Source organism: Mytilus californianus, unplaced genomic scaffold (assembly GCF_021869535.1).
Source record: "Mytilus californianus isolate M0D057914Y unplaced genomic scaffold, xbMytCali1.0.p SCAF_5, whole genome shotgun sequence".
Classification (NCBI taxonomy): Eukaryota; Metazoa; Mollusca; class Bivalvia; order Mytilida; family Mytilidae; genus Mytilus; species Mytilus californianus.
The window spans coordinates 29,180,831-29,200,898 of NW_026262701.1; the positions used below are offsets into that span (position 1 = coordinate 29,180,831).

General features: G+C 33.5%; 1 protein-coding gene across 5 annotated transcripts; it reads left to right on the top strand.

Moving 5' to 3' along the window:
- Positions 1–11: 11 nt before the first annotated feature.
- LOC127702583 (protein BANP-like) lies at positions 12–19,837 on the top strand. Of its 5 annotated transcripts, none has more exons than XM_052206851.1 (11): positions 12–99; positions 1,579–1,727; positions 2,528–2,613; positions 3,939–4,126; positions 4,914–4,954; positions 6,032–6,103; positions 6,677–6,752; positions 7,915–8,078; positions 9,671–9,900; positions 10,621–10,827; positions 17,178–19,837. In XM_052206851.1, the coding sequence occupies exons 2-11, from the start codon at positions 1,595–1,597 to the stop codon at positions 17,316–17,318; spliced, it is 1,338 nt and encodes a 445-aa protein (XP_052062811.1). In that variant the 5' UTR covers positions 12–99; positions 1,579–1,594; the 3' UTR covers positions 17,319–19,837. The 5 variants fall into 5 exon arrangements, with proteins under 5 accessions (XP_052062811.1, XP_052062810.1, XP_052062812.1 ...); XM_052206850.1 differs by lacking the exon at positions 12–99 and adding an exon at positions 108–219; XM_052206852.1 differs by lacking the exons at positions 12–99; positions 1,579–1,727; positions 2,528–2,613 and adding an exon at positions 2,978–3,030.
- The last annotated feature ends 231 nt before the right edge of the window (positions 19,838–20,068 follow it).

Sequence of the window (20,068 nt, forward strand, 5' to 3'; positions counted from 1 at the left end):
TGTAAGTTTGCGCACGCGCCATTTGCTGCATTCTTCCTCTCGCAAGATACCGTCGAGGACGCCATTACCGTTGACCCGAGATACAGACGGGATTTCAAGGTATTTTTTGAGAAAAAGCGCCAAAATATGCAAACCCGTGGGTGAGGGCTACTTTCACTTTACTGAACGAAAACATTAACATAAAGATGGGACGCTGTACGACATGGAAATACTTTGAAGGTATTCGTTCTCGAGAAAATGCACACATTTCGCATGAACATCCTAATGTTCATGTTGCAGCCGAAACAAATTCAAATTGTGTATATGCGAAAGTGAAAGTAGGACGATCATTAGTAATATATGCCTGCTATTTTTGCAATGTTTTGAAATAATAAATAACTTTTAATCAGACTTTTATGACGATTAAAAACTGCAGTTTGGTCATAGTAAATTGAGGACTAGTACATGCTATTTACCTGTTTACATGATAAAATATATGTATTCTGCTTAAGCTCACTCTACAGTATCTTGTCTGGAATTCTTAACTACTGAAACTCCCACCTCCCACCCCCCCCCCCCCCCCCCCCCCCTTGTGGTCCTTGAAGAAAATCTGCTGTTTCTCTCTATTATTTCAATTTACCAAAATTGTGTAGGTTCTTTGCAAATATTCAGACTACAATATTTAAGAACTGCTTGTCATGCCTCTGTAAAAAAAATAAATACAATATGTACCATAACTTAAAATGGTTTATTTTAAGCTCACATGAGCTATTATCTTCAGATGGTGTCTATTGTCTCTGCAGTTACTTAACCAATTTCAATCAAACTATGTTGAAATTCAAATGATTCAAAATAAGTATCTAGTAAAAAGCTTCTTTTTTTTTTGGTTAACCAACAAATTAACATAGCTGCTGGCTAAAAAATAGCACATAGGGTTGTAATATCTCGTAAACAATCAATATAAAATTCATTAAGGGTTCCACAAAACCTGTGTCTCGACTGCTATTGTTGCTGTCAGAGTAAATTCATTTATCAAGAAAGTACAGAAAAATAAATTGAATTCCAATATCTCTTAATCATAGAAAAGCTTTTGGCAACTTGTTACAGTGTACAAGCTCCTTCATTTTATTGGACTTTGGACAGGAACATACAGAATGTACACCGTAAAGTTACTTACCAAAAGTAAGTGTCTTTTGACAGATTTGAATTGCACTTTGAAAAATACTTTCTTCAAAATCTGAAATTGGATTTCTTGCACAAGAAATCAATTGGATTGTATCCTAAACTGGTTATTATATGTCTACCCTCTGCTAAGTAAAAGACCCTGGGTAGAACACTGCAAACAGTCAATTGTATTAAGGTACCTTTTGCTAAGGTATATGCTCTCTATGAAATAGTTTTTGGTTAAAACAAGAGCAAAGGTGAAACAATTGCTCCTTTTTATCAATGAAAATGTCCCTTACTTTTCACTTGAATTTGTGAGAGAATATTTTAGGCTAGATTAAAATAAAACAATCTGTCATGTCAGTAGTGAAATAAATACAGTTGAGCTTGACTCTTATATTTAATTTGTTATAAATAAAAGTGTATCTTTTTTAGAGGCAGTTCCTCCAAGATGTCATCGGATAACAATAATGATGATGATATGAACTCGGATCAAAGTGGGCTAAATGTAGAGACTCTTCCTATTAATACCTTGTCCGTATTACCACAGAGTTTTAGTGACGATACTGGTTTGATTATCAGTGGTAGGTATACACAAAGTTCAGTCTTTACAAAAAACTTCTTTGATTACAAGCTGGGAAATCAGCCTTTCATAACAAAAAAAATCTGGAAAATTTACATTCTTACTTGCCTGGGCCATAGTGCTTGTGGTTAATCATGAAAACTACAAATTTTGTTTGATGTGTTTGTCTACAGATTAAAGTATTCATGTCTATCTGGCTATCTATTACTATATGTATAGTATGCTAGTTAAATGTCAATATATATACATACATTGTATTTCATGGGAAATAAATGTGGTTTTTTCACTCCTCTGACGTCATACAACAATAGGCGTTGTCAAGACGTCGATAACGTCGGATCAAAACAAATTGTGAATGCGTAGAAAAAAGATATAGTTCCTTACATTTTCTACTTTAATTTCATAAAAAAAAACATTTGTCAATGTAATAAAAAGAATAACTAATCAAAGAATTCAAATATTGAAAAATATTCAACTCCTGACTGAACAACACTGATAATTAACTCATGCGCTTCATGCATTCGTGAATAAATGTGTTTTTTCGGTCACTCATTGAATATTTTTCTCTATTTGAATTCTTCGATTAGTTATTCTATAACTTCCTAATTATATACCATTAAAAAGTTTCTAAATGAACATGTACATGGAACATATCTTTCTATGTTTTGATTGTAACAATAAAAGCATTTATCTTTTACAATGTAGAAGAGTATTATGTATACACAACTGTAGTCTTTTTAAATAATTAGAAAAAAAATAAGGAGAAAGATTATGCTATATGATATGTTACATTTTTATCAGATCCGAGTACAGATGAAGCTCCTCCTGCTAAACGTATAAAGACAGAGTCTCCACATGATCATCTTAGTCCTGATCAGTCAATCAAAGTAAGTGTCTAATCAGAGTATAGCAGGAAAACAATCATCTTAGTCCTGATCAGTCAATCAAAGTAAGTGTCTAATCAGAGTATAGCAGCAAAGCAATCACCTTAGTCCTGATCAGTCAATCAGAGTAAGTGCCTAATCAGAGTATAGCAGGAAAACAATCACCTTAGTCCTGATAAGTCAATCAAAGTAAGTGTCTTATCAGAGTATAGCAGGAAAAAAATCACCTTAGTCCTGATCAGTCAATCAGAGTCTAGCAGGAAAACAATCACCTTAGTCCTGATAAGTCAATCTAAGTAAGTGTCTTATCAGAGTATAGCAGGAAAACAATCACCTTAGTCCTGATAAGTCAATCAAAGTAAGTGTCTAATCAGAGTATAGCAGGAAAACAATCACCTTAGTCCTGATCAGTCAATCAAAGTAAGTGTCTTATCAGAGTATAGCAGGAAAACAATCACCTTAGTCCTGATAAGTCAATCAGAGTATAGCAGGAAAACAATCACCTTAGTCCTGATTAGTCAATCAAAGTAAGTGTCTTATCAGAGTATAGCAGGAAAACAATCATCTTAGTCCTGATTAGTCAATCAAAGTAAGTGTCTTATCAAAGTATAGCAGGAAAACAATCACCTTAGTCCTGATCAGTCAATCAAAGTAAGTGTCTTATCAGAGTATAGCAGGAAAACAATCATCTTAGTCCTGATTAGTCAATCAAAGTAAGTGTCTTATCAGAGTATAGCAGGAAAACAATCACCTTACTCCTGATCAGTCAGTCAAAGTAAGTGTCTAATCAGAGCATAGCAGGGAAACATATTCTTCTTTAAAATTCAACATTGAGTTTTCAAACCCCAAAAAATGTTCTTGATTGTAGGAAAGAGAAAAAATTTATGGTCAATATATTATATTCTATCTATTAAGCTATTTAGAAATATTTTTTTATTGAGTCACAAATAAATATTGTGTTTACTGTGCATGACAACTTTACAAGATATGTAGGGCTTCTTATCCCTGCAATAAGAATACCAAATTTATAAACCAGGTATTCACAGTACCTATTTTATGATGATGTTAATTATTTAGATAAAAAGTTCATCAACTTATAAACAAACATGTTTTATGCATTTTAGTACCTCTTTAATATTTTTGTTTACAGCATTACACACAGTTTAGTATTTTCTGGTAAATAACTGACAAAGTGTAATATTAAAGGCTGATGTAAATCAAATTTTCTGCTCATCAAGTCTAATGAATTCAGATCTAGACAATAATTTGCTGATTTCTCAAAGCAGTCAGACAAACATCACATGAACTGCATGCTTTTTTATTTTTAGCAACTTTTGTTCACAATAAACAAAGCTATTTGTATGAGATTAGATGGTATAGAGAACAGTATAGAGATACTCAATGGTAGAACTAAATATTTGGAGGAACGTATGGATGAACTGGTTGACAATGTAAAAAATGTTCCTGGATCCAGTACCAGTCAAATTTCCCCTAATCCATCCAAGAAAGGAGCAGGGTATTTATTTATGTTATGTGTTCAGAATTATTTTGATTGATTGGTGTGTACATTATGCTGCCTCGTTTTTCATGATTTCTGATAATCCTCTAACAATAAAAGGAAGATGGGAATAGAAATTTAAATAGATAAGACTTCATAAGAATTCGAACATGCATCCAAATTTGATACTGAATTTTTGTAAAAAATAATACTAAAGAATTTAGAAATTGGTATGATTCTAGGCAATTAACCCTTGATGTACAATCTCAATCCATAATCGGTGGTCTCGTGGTATCATATTCACCTCGAGTGCAGGAGGCTGGGATTTCAAACCCAGGCCGGGTCAAACCAAAGACTTTAAAATTGGTATTTGCTGCTTCTCTACTTAGCACATGGCATTAAGTGGTAAGAGCAAAGACTGGTCGGCTCAGAGTCAGAATAATGTGTCTGGGTAAGGTGACATGTCTTCCTGTGGACTGTTGCCTTGTGAACTAGCCCATTAAAAATCCTGTTCTGCGTTTCGGTCTAGTACAAAGCAGGGTTAGTATTCATATTACATTAACATGTTCTAGTCCTGAATATGCATATTAATATGCCGCTGGACGTTAATCAACTATCTATCATCATCTTCAAAATCAAGTGATTTGCTTGATAATATATTTCAACGATAATCATTACACCATAAAGAAAGTGCACATAGAATTATTTTATTTGGTAATTTTTTAGACAATTTTTGCTAAAAAGTTTAAGAAAATGTATTATGCATTATTTACAAGTTTTAATGGAATGTTTAATCTTGTTTCAGGGCTGTAATAGTTGGTTTACCACAGAATGGAAGTCAGACAGGTACAAATATTTCTATAGTGATTCCATAATTAGAGGATCATCAGTCTGCACCAAAATCTTTTCTAACTACTAGTCTGAAGACCAATATTCCGAATCGACTCCAATCTTAATTGACTAGGATTGTCAGTTTTCCTATCGAAGGTCTGTGGTTTTCTCCGGGCACTCCGGCTTCCTCCACCAATAAAAACTGGCCGCCACGAAATAGCCCAAAAGTGGCGCTTAAAAGTGGCGTTAAAACACCAACAATCAATCAATCAATCAATATTCCGACGTTTCCTTAACATATGCTGAAGTGTCTGAACAAAGATTTTCAACAACATACTAGTCAGCGGCATCAGACTAGTGACTAATGGTGCAGACTGGATTATTGTACAGATCTGAGGTTTATTCCAGTGCAAACACAGCTGTCTAAAGATCGATTTTATCAGCTGACACAGAAACAAAATGTAAACCAGAATTATAGTTGCAGACAGAATAATCATGAGTCATTACTGACATAGCAATCTGAATATATATCCTCTGACTATGCTTGGCTTTCAAGGATGAGACACCCCTCTGTTTACTTTCTATTTTAGAAATCTTTCTAGACCTTCATATTTTATGCACAGCATTAAGGAGTTAAATAAAAGTCTGGTGAATTTAACATGTCAGAGTTGAAATAAGACCGTATAGCTTGTGAGAGGTTTAGAAGACTAATGTGTAACAGTTGGTGTATTAAACTCAAATTTAATGTGTTGATTGATATACATGTATTGATACAGTAAGGACTGTTCAATTAAAACTTGCATGGTAGCCAAGGAAGGCACTATGAAAATGGGTTAACCAATTATAAAATTTTACATCCACAGATGAAATGTAGAAGCGCCTTCCCCGAGTCCAGTGTATGTTTTAATGGAACATCCCTAAAATATTCTTCATAAACATTACCTTATTGTAGCTGGTATTTCAAGTCTCAACATCTTGGTTAATTCATAACTATAATCTTAAACATATGTTTTATCATGCTTTAATATCATATTGTGATTGTCTATAAATATATTTACCACTATTTATTCTCAAGATGATTTTTACTTCCAGCTCAGAATGTTGATGCCATGCAGAACATGGGACTAGGACCTAATGTCACACTTATTACTCTCAACTCAGAAGGTATGTAATGCAATTTTGAAATCTGACAGATGTGTAATGAGACTGACCCAACTTAACTTACATGGTAATGACACACTTATTATTTTTATCTCAGAATGTAACAATATTATGGCTTTGGTAAAGAAACTACAATTCATACAGGAATGATCTATTGTGAGTTGATAACTCATGTCTAGTGAGAAAGGCTAGCACTTACTAAAATAAGGTGACCATGACCTTCATTGATGATTTAAATAATACAAATAAAATAAATGGAGAATGTGTCCATGGAAAACTGATGATGTCCGCGCTTTCATATAATGTTATAAAGGCGCATAACTAGAGAACGTTAAAAGTGACACCACCCAAATTCGAATTTGATCTGTGTTTTGTGGTAATAAGCATTGTGTATAAGTTTCATAACATTTGGTTGAGGCAAACTGAAATTAGAGAACGGAAACCAATTTTGAGACAAACTGATGGACAAGGGTAACACTTAATGCCTCCTCTATTGACAGCGGGGACATAAAAATGACTGTCAAAAGGGTGAGTTGTGGTCTGTAAAAATTGATTTCTATAAAATTATTATTACAGATGATTTCCCAAATGGTACATGGCTTGGAGATGAAACTAATCCAGAAATGAGAGTCAGAGTGCCTATTACTCCTAGGTAATAATATTAAACTGATATGCAATTGTGAATGGAAAGGAGGGGTTATTTTTTTACCTCACCTGGCATAAAGGGCCAAGTGAGCTTTTCTCATCACTCGGCATCTGTCCTCCTTTGTCTTGTTGTTTTCTGTTTTATACGTTTTTAGGAAGAATTAAAACCAAACTTTACTACAATTATTCTTTGCTTATCTAGTGTAAGTGGTGTTTCTGATGATCCGACCAACCAGCCCTGTTGGCTGACAAGTCTTTAAAAGAACAAAGGGGTAAAATGCAAGTTTTATTTATTATCTGGCAAACTTTTATAGATAAAAGAAAATATGATAAGGCAGAAATGATAAGAATGTTATCTTCTACCTACTGACCAAGACTCTCAGAAGACTCCTTTAGGAGTTGTTGCCCTTGAATTACTATAAACATTTTTTGCAATTTTATCTTATCTCTTGAAAACTAATAAGACAAAATGGCTGAAAACTTCAGACGCCCTTGAATGACAACTTTTTCTTGCATTTGTTGGTTTTTTTCTCAAAAACTATAAAAGAGAGAAATTAAGTTGCAAAATTGATCAACAGAAAAAAATCTACAGATTGTCAACATTTGCTGAAATAGTCAGTGGACTCCTTATAGAACTTATTGCCTTTGCTGATGTTTTTTACTTAAATTAATGTTGTTGTTTTTTTTTTAACTATATTAGATAAAGAGAAGCTATAATTGGCACAAATGATCCGCTAAATAAATCCTACTAATGTGTCAACTGTCAACGTTTCAGAAATCATTAGTCAACTCCCTCATGGAATTGTTGGCCTAAGATGTTAATTTGTTAACCTATTTTTTGCGATTTTGCTTGAAACTTTCTGAAATATTCTTATTGCATTGTATCAATTCTATCCCAAAATGCCTGTTGAGCCATACAGGCTCCTTAGAGTCTCTTAGAAAGGAGCCTCTAGTTTAGACATTTTTATCTTTGTTAAACCTGCATGGAATTTAAAGAAACAGAATCTTCTAGATATGACCCAAAGACAGTATACATGCTGATAAAAAGTAATAATTTTATTTGTAAAAGCCAATCAGTTTAAGGACAGCTGACCAGACCATATTTAACCATTTCTGAAAAATATTACATAAAAAATTAATTTGTTAATTTTATGTTTGAATTCTTTTAGTGATATATTACATGTACATTCCAATTGTCGGACAGCAGAAAAGATGGCGCTAACTATGTTAGATTATTTGTTTGACCGGGAAACACAGGCTTCTTCTAATTTATCTGGTATGGGAAAGCATGGAAAAAAGCAGTTAGACCCTCTCATGATATATGGTATTAGATGTAAGTATACTGCAAGACTGCATCTCAATTATAGAATTTTGAGTGTTGATAGATAATTCTGTCAGCCTTGCATTGCATTAGGGTTATTCCATTAAAATGTATGTGGGAGGATAGGAAGGGACTTTCAAAATATCCCTACAACCAAGAACCATTTTTTAGGTAATTTTGCATAATGGTAATAGACACATACTGAAAAAAGACCCATGACCCACATTCAATAATTAAACTTCTCTTCCTACCCTCCCACATACATTTTTATGGAATAGCCCTTAGATTTTTTTTCGAATGGTGAAATTAGATGTGATTAAAAGGGTGTAATATAAATTTATGCAAAGTTAAACCCCCCACTCCTGGAGTTGGTGGTAAACAGCAATCTTGTCAGGACTTGTCAGTCTGTCTGTTTATTGGTCCATTATTTACATTGCATATTACTCACCTTCTTATGTATTAACTTTATTAAAGAATCATGTGATTTTTGGTCTGGAAATTTATAATGTTGAGCTGTACAAAGTTAGCAATTTTCTAATCGTCCAGGTACTCACTTCTTGTTTGATGATTATTTTGAATTTTTATTATACTCATTGAGAAAACAATCAAAAGTTACATATAATTCAGCCACTTGAGGATGGAATTTTGTGTAATGTCTATTTACAAGTGGGGGTATACTTTGCAAGACATCACTTGAAACTTTTTGTTTTTCAAGAATTGTAAAATATGACAAAAAAAATGGTAATCAATTTTCTCATAATTTTTGGTTTTAGTTGTAATTACATTGGTTTGGGATTGTAGTAAAGGCTCAAATATGTAGTCTTTGTTCGAATTATTTCGGAAGAGAAAACATTGCAAAAAGTGTGTGAATTTTTGAAAGATTAGCCTTTAAATGGTCTACCAACATTTAATGTTTGAGAATTGCTTATTTGACCTTCAGTTAGCATGCCTCTGCACTACAAGCAAAGAATTTTTTTATCATAAGATTAAACACATTTTTTCTAGAGGTTATTGATGTTTAAACTGGGGCGATTAACTCACAAACTGACTTTTATGTAAAGTTTGTGCGACAGCAACCCAGTTTACACATCAACAACCTCTAGAAAATTGTGTTTAATCCTTATAATACTTTACCCAAACATTTGCAATTTTTAATTAACAATTTTTGGTACATTGGTTACTATTTGTAAGCAAATGCACAATTGACATTTCATAACTAAGAAGTAAGCTGCCATATTGACTTTCTGAAATCCATTAATTTGATTAATGCAATAGAATCTAAAATGAAATAACACCTACCTAAAAAATTCATTCGAATGAGATATTATTTAAATTTGAAGCGTACAATAAACAAAAATCATCTTGAGAGTTTTCATTCGTATGACGCATGACATTAATGCGCCAAGAACATTCATGAAATTTCACGGAATTTTACTTTATTGTTAATTTATACATTTTCCAAGCGTTAATGCAATATTTCTTTTTATTATTCATTAGAATAGAAATGACAATTATGTATTTGTTTTTATGCCCCACCTACAATAGTAGAGGTGCATTATGTTTTTTGGTCTGATTTTTATATCTGATATAAATGTTCATTTTAGGTCATTTGATACACAGATTTCAAATCTCGGAAGCTGATTGGCATAGAATTAAACAGAACATGGATTCTAAATGTAGAACAGCATTTAGAAGAAAGCAGCGAGGGATGCCATTAACTGTCAAAGCTTTTCGTGGAAAATCTGTTCCTAATTTTATAGGACCAGGAGGGACATCTGATTTATCAATCAGTGATGATGACTCATTACAAGACTCAGAACTTCATATACATCAGGTAAATGACCACCAAAGTAATTGTTGGTGATTGGGATGGAGATAACACTTTGATTTACAACCCTGCCAACTAAGATCCGTTTAAGATATATTGAGATATTTCAGGATGAATCATCCACATCCATCAGCATTCATTATGAAATTTGCTACAAAGGAAATTTTTGCAGAATCAACTTGTTAGCTTAGTCATGGTCTATTGGCTTCTAAACTTTTGCGTGGTTTACATGTTAAAGTTTGTGATTAGGTCAGTTTAAGTGGGAAAACTTATGGTTAAGTCGATGATAATTATTATACACTTATATTAGCATTAACACATCTCATTTCCTGAGATTATTTGGCCCCGCCATAGTCATGGTTAATTGACTGAAAGTTTTATATCGTTTAAATATTAAAGTGTTGACATTTAATTTTAATATTTGCATTATACTACTATGAATTCTTTTATTTTTTGGGATTGAGGAAAAATTGTAGTTCTTGGATATTTGATTTTATGGTAATACCAAAGTCTGCATAGAAAATGTGTGTGTCATTGAACATTTAAATTAGTGGTTGACCTTTACCATGAAAATTGGTAGCCTACAAATGATGATGAATCCACAGTATTAATATAACATACAGGTGAGACGTATCTCTGTGTAGACAGTTCATTTATGGAGTTTGGAAATATAAAGTACATGTATGAAAATGACACATGTAACCAAGTTTTTAAAATTTATTTCAGGGTGACCAGGGTGAAAGTATAAAGCAAGCTTTAACCATGCAAAATATAGACAGTAGTATAAAACAGGCCTTGTCAATGCATGGGGACGGACTACCTCAGGGAGAAATACAGATTCTACATGCCACTCCTGAACAAATCTCACAGCTTCAACAAGCACAGCATATACAAATACTACAGGGAGATCAAATTATACAGTTACCTTTACCTGTAAGTCAAATGTCACCTTTATACAACATACACAAATACTACAGGGAGATCAAATTATACAGTTACCTTTACCTGTAAGTCATATGTTACCTTTATACAACATACACAAATACTACAGGGATATCAAATTATACAGTTACCTTTACCTGTAAGTCATATGTTACCTTTATACAACATACACAAATACTACAGGGAGATCAAATTATACAGTTACCTTTACCTGTAAGTCATATGTTACCTTTATACAACATACACAAATACTACAGGGATATCAAATTATACAGTTACCTTTACCTGTAAGTCACATGTCACCTTTATACAACATATATAAATACTACAGGGAGATCTAGTTATACAGTTACCTTTACCTGTAAGTCAAATGTTACCTTTATACAACATACACAAATACTACAGGGATATCAAATTATACAGTTACCTTTACCTGTAAGTCACATGTCACCTTGATACAACATATACAAATACTACAGGAAGATCAAGTTATACAGTTATTTTTACCTGTAAGTCGCATGTAACCTTTATACAACATATACAAATAATACAGGGAGATCAAATTATACAGTTACCTTTACCTGTAAGTGACATCTTACCTTTAGACAACAAATACTACAGGGAGATCAAATTATACAGTTACCTTTACCTGTAAGTGGCATGTTACCTTTATATAAAAGATACAAATGATACAGGGAGGTCAAATTATAAAGTTACCTTTACCTGTAAGTGGCATGTTACCTTTATATAAAATATACAAATACTACAGGAAGATCAAATTATACAGTTACCTTTACCTGTAAGTCACATGTCACCTTTATACAACATATACAAATACTACAGGGAGATCAAATTATACAGTTACCTTTACCTGTAAGTGGCATGTTACCTTTATATAAAATATACAAATACTACAGGAAGATCAAATTATACAGTTACCTTTACCTGTAAGTCACATGTTACCTTTATACAACTTATACAAATACTACAGGGAGATCTAGTTATACAGTTACCTTTACCTGTAAGTCACATGTTGCCTTTATACAACATATACAAATACTACAGGGAGATCAAATTATACAGTTACCTTTACCTGTAAGTCACATGTTGCCTTTATACAACATATACAAATACTACAGGGAGATCTAGTTATACAGTTACCTTTACCTGTAAGTCACATGTTGCCTTTATACAACATATACAAATACTACAGGGAGATCAAATTATACAGTTACCTTTACCTGTAAGTCACATGTTGCCTTTATACAACATATACAAATAATACAGGGAGATCAAATTATACAGTTACCTTTACCTGTAAGTCATATGTTACCTTTATACAACATACACAAATACTACAGGGAGATCAAATTATACAGTTACCTTTACCTGTAAGTCATATGTTACCTTTATACAACATACACAAATACTACAGGGATATCAAATTATACAGTTACCTTTACCTGTAAGTCACATGTTACCTTTATACAACATATACACATACTACAGGGAGCTCTAGTTATACAGTTACCTTTACCTGTAAGTCACATGTTGCCTTTATACAACATATACAAATACTACAGGGAGATCAAATTATACAGTTACCTTTACCTGTAAGTCACACGTCACCTATATACAACATATACAAATACTACAGGGAGATCAAATTATACAGTTACCTTTACCTGTAAGTCACATGTTGCCTTTATACAACATATACAAATAATACAGGGAGATCAAATTATACAGTTACCTTTACCTGTAAGTCATATGTTACCTTTATACAACATACACAAATACTACAGGGATATCAAATTATACAGTTACCCTTACCTGTAAGTCACATGTTACCTTTATACAACATATACACATACTACAGGGAGCTCTAGTTATACAGTTACCTTTACCTGTAAGTCACATGTTGCCTTTATACAACATATACAAATACTACAGGGAGATCAAATTATACAGTTACCTTTACCTGTAAGTCACACGTCACCTATATACAACATATACAAATACTACAGGGAGATCAAATTATACAGTTACCTTTACCTGTAAGTCACACATCACCTATATACAACATATACAAATACTACAGGAAGATCAAATTATACAGTTACCTTTACCTGTAAGTCACATGTTACCTTTATACAACATATACAAATACTACAGGAAGATCAAATGATACAGTTACTTTTACCTGTAAGTCGCATGTTACCTTTATACAACATATACAAATACTACAGGATATCCAAATATACATCTTTCTTATCATAATGTTGACATGTTTTCACAACATATTTAGATCTTACAAGGAGAATAAAATGATGCATATTTACCTTATGTTACATGTCATGCTCACCTGTATACAACTTGCATAGATCAAATTACTGTAAATTCAGAGATTAATGTGCACATTTATTATTGTGAATCCTTGACCACTGGCAAAAAGATGAAATCTAATTAATGTGATTGCAAAAATTTGTGAAGGAAAAATCACTTCTGAAATTATGAATGCATTTTTTAGCTCACCTGGCCCGAAGGGCCAAGTGAGCTTTTCTCATCACTTGGCGTCCAAAGTCCGTCGTCCGGCGTCGTCCGTCGTCGGCGTTAACTTTTTACATTTTGAACTTCTTCTAGAGAACCACTGAATGGAATGAAACCAAACATGGCATGAATGTTCCTTATGAGGTGCTGACCAAGTGTTGTTACTTTGTAGCCGATCCATCATCCAAGATGGCCGCCAGCGGGGGACTTAGTTTAACATAGGACCCTATGGGAAATGCATACAAATGACTTCTTTTAGAGAACCACTGAATGGAATGTAACAAAACATAGCATGAATGTTCCTTACAAGGTGCTGACCAAGTGTTGTTACTTTGTAGCTGTTCCATCATCCAAAATGGCCACCAGTGAGGGACTTAGTTTAACATAGGACCCTATGGGAAATGCATACAAATGACTTCTTTTAGAGAACCACTGAATGGAATGAAACAAAACATAGCATGAATGTTCATTAGGAGGTGCTGACCAAGTGTTGTTACTTTGTAGCTGATCCATCATCCAAGATGGCCGCCAGCGGAGGACTTAGTTTAACATAGGACCCTATGGGAAATGCATACAAATGACTTCTTTTAGAGAACCACTGAATGGAATGAAACAAAACATAGCATGAATGTTCCTTACAAGGTGCTGACCAAGTGTTGTTACTTTGTAGCTGTTCCATCATCCAAAATGGCCACCAGTGAGGGACTTAGTTTAACATAGGACCCTATGGGAAATGCATACAAATGACTTCTTTTAGAGAACCACTGAATGGAATGAAACAAAACATAGCATGAATGTTCATTAGGAGGTGCTGACCAAGTGTTGTTACTTTGTAGCCGATCCATCATCCAAGATGGCCGCCAGCAGGGGACTTAGTTTAACATAGGACCCTATGGGAAATGCATACAAATGACTTCTTTTAGAGAACCACTGAATGGAATGTAACAAAACATAGCATGAATGTTCCTTACAAGGTGCTGACCAAGTGTTGTTACTTTGTAGCTGTTCCATCATCCAAAATGGCCGCCAGTGAGGGACTTAGTTTAACATAGGACCCTATGGGAAATACATACAAATGTCTTCTTTTATAGAACCACTGAACGGAATGAAACCAAACATGGTATGAATGTTCCTTATGAGGTGCTGACCGAGTGTTGTTACTTTGAAGCCGATCCATAATCCAAGATGGCCGCCAGCGGGGGACTTAGTTTAACATAGGACCCTATGGGAAATACATACAAATGTCTTCTTTTAGAGAACCACTGAATGGAATAAAACCAAACATGGTATGAATGTTCCTTATGAGGTGCTGACTGAGTGTTGTTACTTTGAAGCCGATCCATAATCCAAGATGGCCGCCAGCGGGGGACTTAGTTTAACATAGGACCCTATGGGAAATACATACAAATGTCTTCTTTTAGAGAACCACTGAATGGAATGAAACCAAACATTGCATGAATGTTTCTTATGAGGTGCTGACCGAGTGTTGTTACTTTGAAGCCGATCCATAATCCAAGATGGCTGCCAGCGGGGGACTTAGTTTAACATACCACCCTATGGGAAATACATACAAATGTCTTCTTTTAGAGAACCACTGAATGGAATGAAACCAAACATGGTATGAATGTTCTTTATGAGGTGCTGACCGAGTGTTGTTACTTTGAAGCCGATCCATAATCCAAGATGGATGCCAGCGGGGGACTTAGTTTAACATGGGACCCTATGGGAAATACATACAAATGTCTTCTTTTAGAGAACCACTGAATGCAATGAAACCAAACATGGCATGAATGTTCCTTATGAGGTCTTGACTAAGTGTTGTTACTTTGAAGCCGATCCATCATCCAAGATGGCCGCCAGAGAGGGACTTAGTTTAACATAGGACCCTATGGGAAATACATACAAATGTCTTCTTTTAGAGAACCACTGAATGCAATGAAACCAAACATGGCATGAATGTTCCTTATGAGGTGCTGACCAAGTGTTGTTACTTTGAAGCTGATCCATCATCCAAGATGGCAGCCAGCGGGGGGCTTAGTTTAACATAGGACCCTATAGGAAATACATACAAATGTCTTCTTTTAGAGAACCACTGAATGCAATGAAACCAAACATGGCATGAATGTTCCTTATGAGGTGCTGACCAAGTGTTGTTACTTTGAAGCTGATCCATCATCCAAGATGGCAGCCAGCGGGGGACTTAGTTTAACATAGGACCCTGTGGGAAATACATACAAATGTCTTCTTTTAGAGAACCACTGAATGCAATGAAACCAAACATGGCATGAATGTTCCTTATGAGGTGCTGACCAAGTGTTGTTACTATGAAGCCGATCCATAATCTAAGATGGCCGCCAGCGGAGGACTTAGTTTAACATAGGACCCTATGAGAAATACGTACAAATGTTTTCTTTTAGAGAACCATTGAATGGAATGAAACCAAACATGGCATGCATGTTCCTTTTGAGGTGCTGACCAAGTGTTGTTACTTTGAAGCTGATCCTTCATCCATGATGGCTGCCAGATGGGGACAATGTTTAACAAAGGACCCTATGGATGATACATACAAATGTCTTCTTTTAGAGAACCACATACTGAATGGATTGAAACCAAACATGGCATGAATGTTCCTTATGAGGTGCTGACTAAGTTTTGTTACTTTGAAGCTGATCCTTCATCCATGATGGCCGCCAATAGGGGGACTTCCTTTAACATAAGACCCTATGGGAAATACATACAAATGCTTCTTCTAGAGGTGCACTGAATGGAATGAAACCAAAACATGGCATAAATGTTTCTTATGAGGTGCTGATTAAGTGTTGCTACTTTGTTGCCAATTTACTGTTCAAGATGGCCACCAGGATTTTTTATTAAATTACAGGACCAATATTAAACCAAATTTGGCCTCACTCATTATTAAGGTATCTGTTATGATTTTAATCTATTTTTACATGATTTCCAAAACCAAAGTAGAATCAGGTGAGCGACACAGGCTCTTGAGAGCCTCTAGTTTATTATTGCAAACCTGATACGGTCGCATTTTTCTCATTAAAAAAATCGTGTCAATAATTTCTGAATTTACAGTATACAGTGACCTTTTAGCCAAATATTATCTGTAGGTTATTTGTCACCTGTATACCACTTGTACAGATCTTACATAGATCAAGTTCTACCGCTGGTAAATTCATTTATACCATATAATGGATATAAATTAATGTATTTTGTTTGAGATTTAGGAAATATGAAAAAAAATACCTGTTAGACAATTTGAAATTAACTAACAAACAAAAAACTTTTTTTGCATGAAAAATTTATATAATTACTCTTCAAGATGATAATCTTACATGTTTTATTTCAAACATAATCAAAATTAAACATTTGAAATAATTAGTTTCACATGGATGCAGAAATTAATTTTGTTTGACATGAGAAAAAAAATTAAATTTGATCCTGGATGTAACTAAAATTTTAATATTTATAACTGTTTTAAGCAAAAAATAGACTCTATTCATAATCTGAACAAATACTTTAAATAATGACTTGGTCATGGCAGAGATGTTCCATTAAAACACAGAGGTGACACATGTATGTTTTAATGGGAAGGTCTGAAATATCAACTATGAGTGGGTGTCAAGTGCATTGAAAATGTAAGTGAAATTCAAAATTTGCAGCCTCTAAAGGTGGTTACCCCATTAAAATGGAACAGCCCTTAGCTTGGAACTGAAAAAGGACACATTTTTCTTGCACCAAAATACTATGCATTATTATTATTTCATTATTTTCTCCTTCAGATATCTCAAGCAGATGGAACAGAGGGTTTACAAGTTGTGAATTCTGTTGGGGACCACAGTGATAATCTTCAAGTTCACACCGTTACGACAGACAGCGGTGAAGTGTTACATATACAACAAACAGATCACACAACAGATTGATGATGTGTGTAATAATCATAAAGTGCCTGATAGCAATGTTTTTGGACTGCACAATATTAGAATTGATTTATGCAAATTTGTATTTAGATATGTTCATGTTTGTTGGCGTGTTTAGCAATATAAACAAAATATAGTTTATAAGAGTGGGAAATAAGTGAATAATCTGTTATTTTTTCTCATCACTTGGCGCACATCAAGTCGTCGTCTGTTAACTTTTACAAACATCTTCTCTGAAACTAATGGGCCAAATTTAACCAAACTTGACCAAAATCATTATTGGGGTATCTAGTTTTACTAGTTTTGTTCTTCTAAAAATCTTTTCTTATGTAGAAATTGAGTCATTAAGATATGAATAAAAGGAGATGTGTGTTATACATCAATGAGACTGCAATTAAACAACACAGAAAATACCAAAGTCATAAAGAGGTCAACATACCATCTTCAAATATCAGAGACTTTCAAAGACAAGCCATCAAGACAAAATTCACTGTTTCAGATTCTAAAGGACTATTGGTCATTTTATTGTTCTCACCCTAACATTAGGATGATATCATGTTATTAGTTGAATTTCTATTGTTAATGACGTTTTAAGCAATCAAATGTTTTGGAGTTCCCTCTGAAAATATTACCCAGAATGCATTAGATTCTGAAAGAGTGAATTCAGTAAAGATTAGTTAACTGCTATTTGCTTAATGTCCAATGGTATTCACTTAAAGATAAAAACTGTTAAATATAAATAAAGAAAACCAATGAGAAGTTTATTGAATTGGGGCCACTCATAAACATATGGCTGGAGTTAATCATGTTTTTTTTTAAAAACAGTCAACCTTTTTTTTCCTAATTTTGATTGAGTTTCAACTTTATGTAAATAGAGGAACAAATATAAAAATATTTTAAGAAAAAGCACTCTAAATTATTTACATTCATATTATGAACGGCAAAAACCAGGCACAAGTGAAAAAATGGTGGATCAAAGAAGGCCCAAAGTTACTGAAAAAAGCTCAAAAGTTCTAAAACTGCTGATAATGAAATAATGCAATCCTACACTTTACTATTGACAACTTCAAGTAAATGACTAACAGGGAGGTAAAACACAATCTTGTGCAATGCCTAAAATTTGTACAGAATCATATTACAGAAAAGAGAACAAGTATTTAACTACATGTTTCTTCTTTTTAGGCTATCCATCCTTTGCCCACAAATTGTCCTTTACAAACCTCAATAACTACCATCCACCTTCAATGTAGTGCCAATATTTTATTCTATTCCATAGATGTTATTAAAACTTAAATTTTGATATAAGGACACACACATTGAATCATACTGTGATAACTCATCTGGCAAAATCACTTTCCTTCTATGACACTTAGTTTTGTTTTGATTGTATCAAATGTTAGATAAGTACTTTTATTTTGTCATGAATAAACATGTAGCTCAATAATTCATTTTACCTTTTCATAATTATGTCACTTTTTACATTGAAATACTGTGAAGGTATCACTTGACCTTTAGCTATCTTTTCATAAATTTACATGCAATACTGTGAGTCTATATATCTCTTAAACTGAAATAAGCAGTTGTTATACAGGTTTTGGGTAAAATCAGTCTAAGGATTGTTGGTTAGAATTATTCTAAATTCTTTCACTTCTTATTCTTTAGTTAAGTTTACTTATTTGTCTTGATATTAATCTTTTGGCCTTTAGCTTATGCCTGTCTTACCTGGCACAGGGTTTATTTTACCCTGGCCCTTTTTTATGGTTCATTGGTCAACATTAAGTTTTTTTAGTAAGTTTTGTTTTTAGATACTACATGTATAAGCAATAGGTCAGTTGTATTTGGAGTATTGAATGATTTTAGGGTGGAAATGTATGTCTAACAGGGTTAATCTGACGCTTACCTCATTTTCATGGTTTGTTAGCCAATGTTCTCATGATAGGTTAGTTTTCCGATTCTATAAGCAATAGGTCAACTATATTTGTTGTATAGAATGATAGTACCGTGTACATGTCTGTCTTTCAAGGTTCCACTGACCTTTACCTCATTTTCATGGTTAATTGGTCAACCACAAATTTATATGTTCAATAATCACAACTTTTTTCTCAACGAAGGAAACTGGTATCCACAAGCAATAGTTTAGCTATACTTGGTATGATTGTAAGGTGTATATGTTCTGTCTGGCAGGGTTAATCTGACTTTGATCTCAATGTCATTTATCATTGATAATGTTAAGTTTATGTGATACCTGTAGCGAAAACTTTATCAGAAGACTTAAAATACAATTATGGACAATAAAGCAGAGAGGATACTTTAGCATGTGTACTCTTGTTCAGACATAAATATTACTAAGAAAGTACATTTTTGTGTGTCCACACTTTCATTTCATGTGTGTTAGTGATGACTAGCTGCACTCTTATATACATGTGTTTACCTGTTACATTTGTTATGTTATGTGGATGTTGAAAATTAAAGTTTATATTTAACTTATAATCTATGATGATTATTGCATAATAAAGATTTGACAAAAATGGTTTTGTTTCTTTTTTATGACTTTTATTCATAATATCACTAACATTTTCTTTGTTATTTGATCTAAAATGAACTTTGCAGCACTGATGTGGAGAAAGACTAGATACTTTCAAAATGATACAGATTTTTCCGATGCAACTAATTATGAAAGATCTTTTTTAAAACATTCATGCAAATCTTATTTATCTGATGCTCTGTAGATGTAATTTGGGTTATCATTGTTT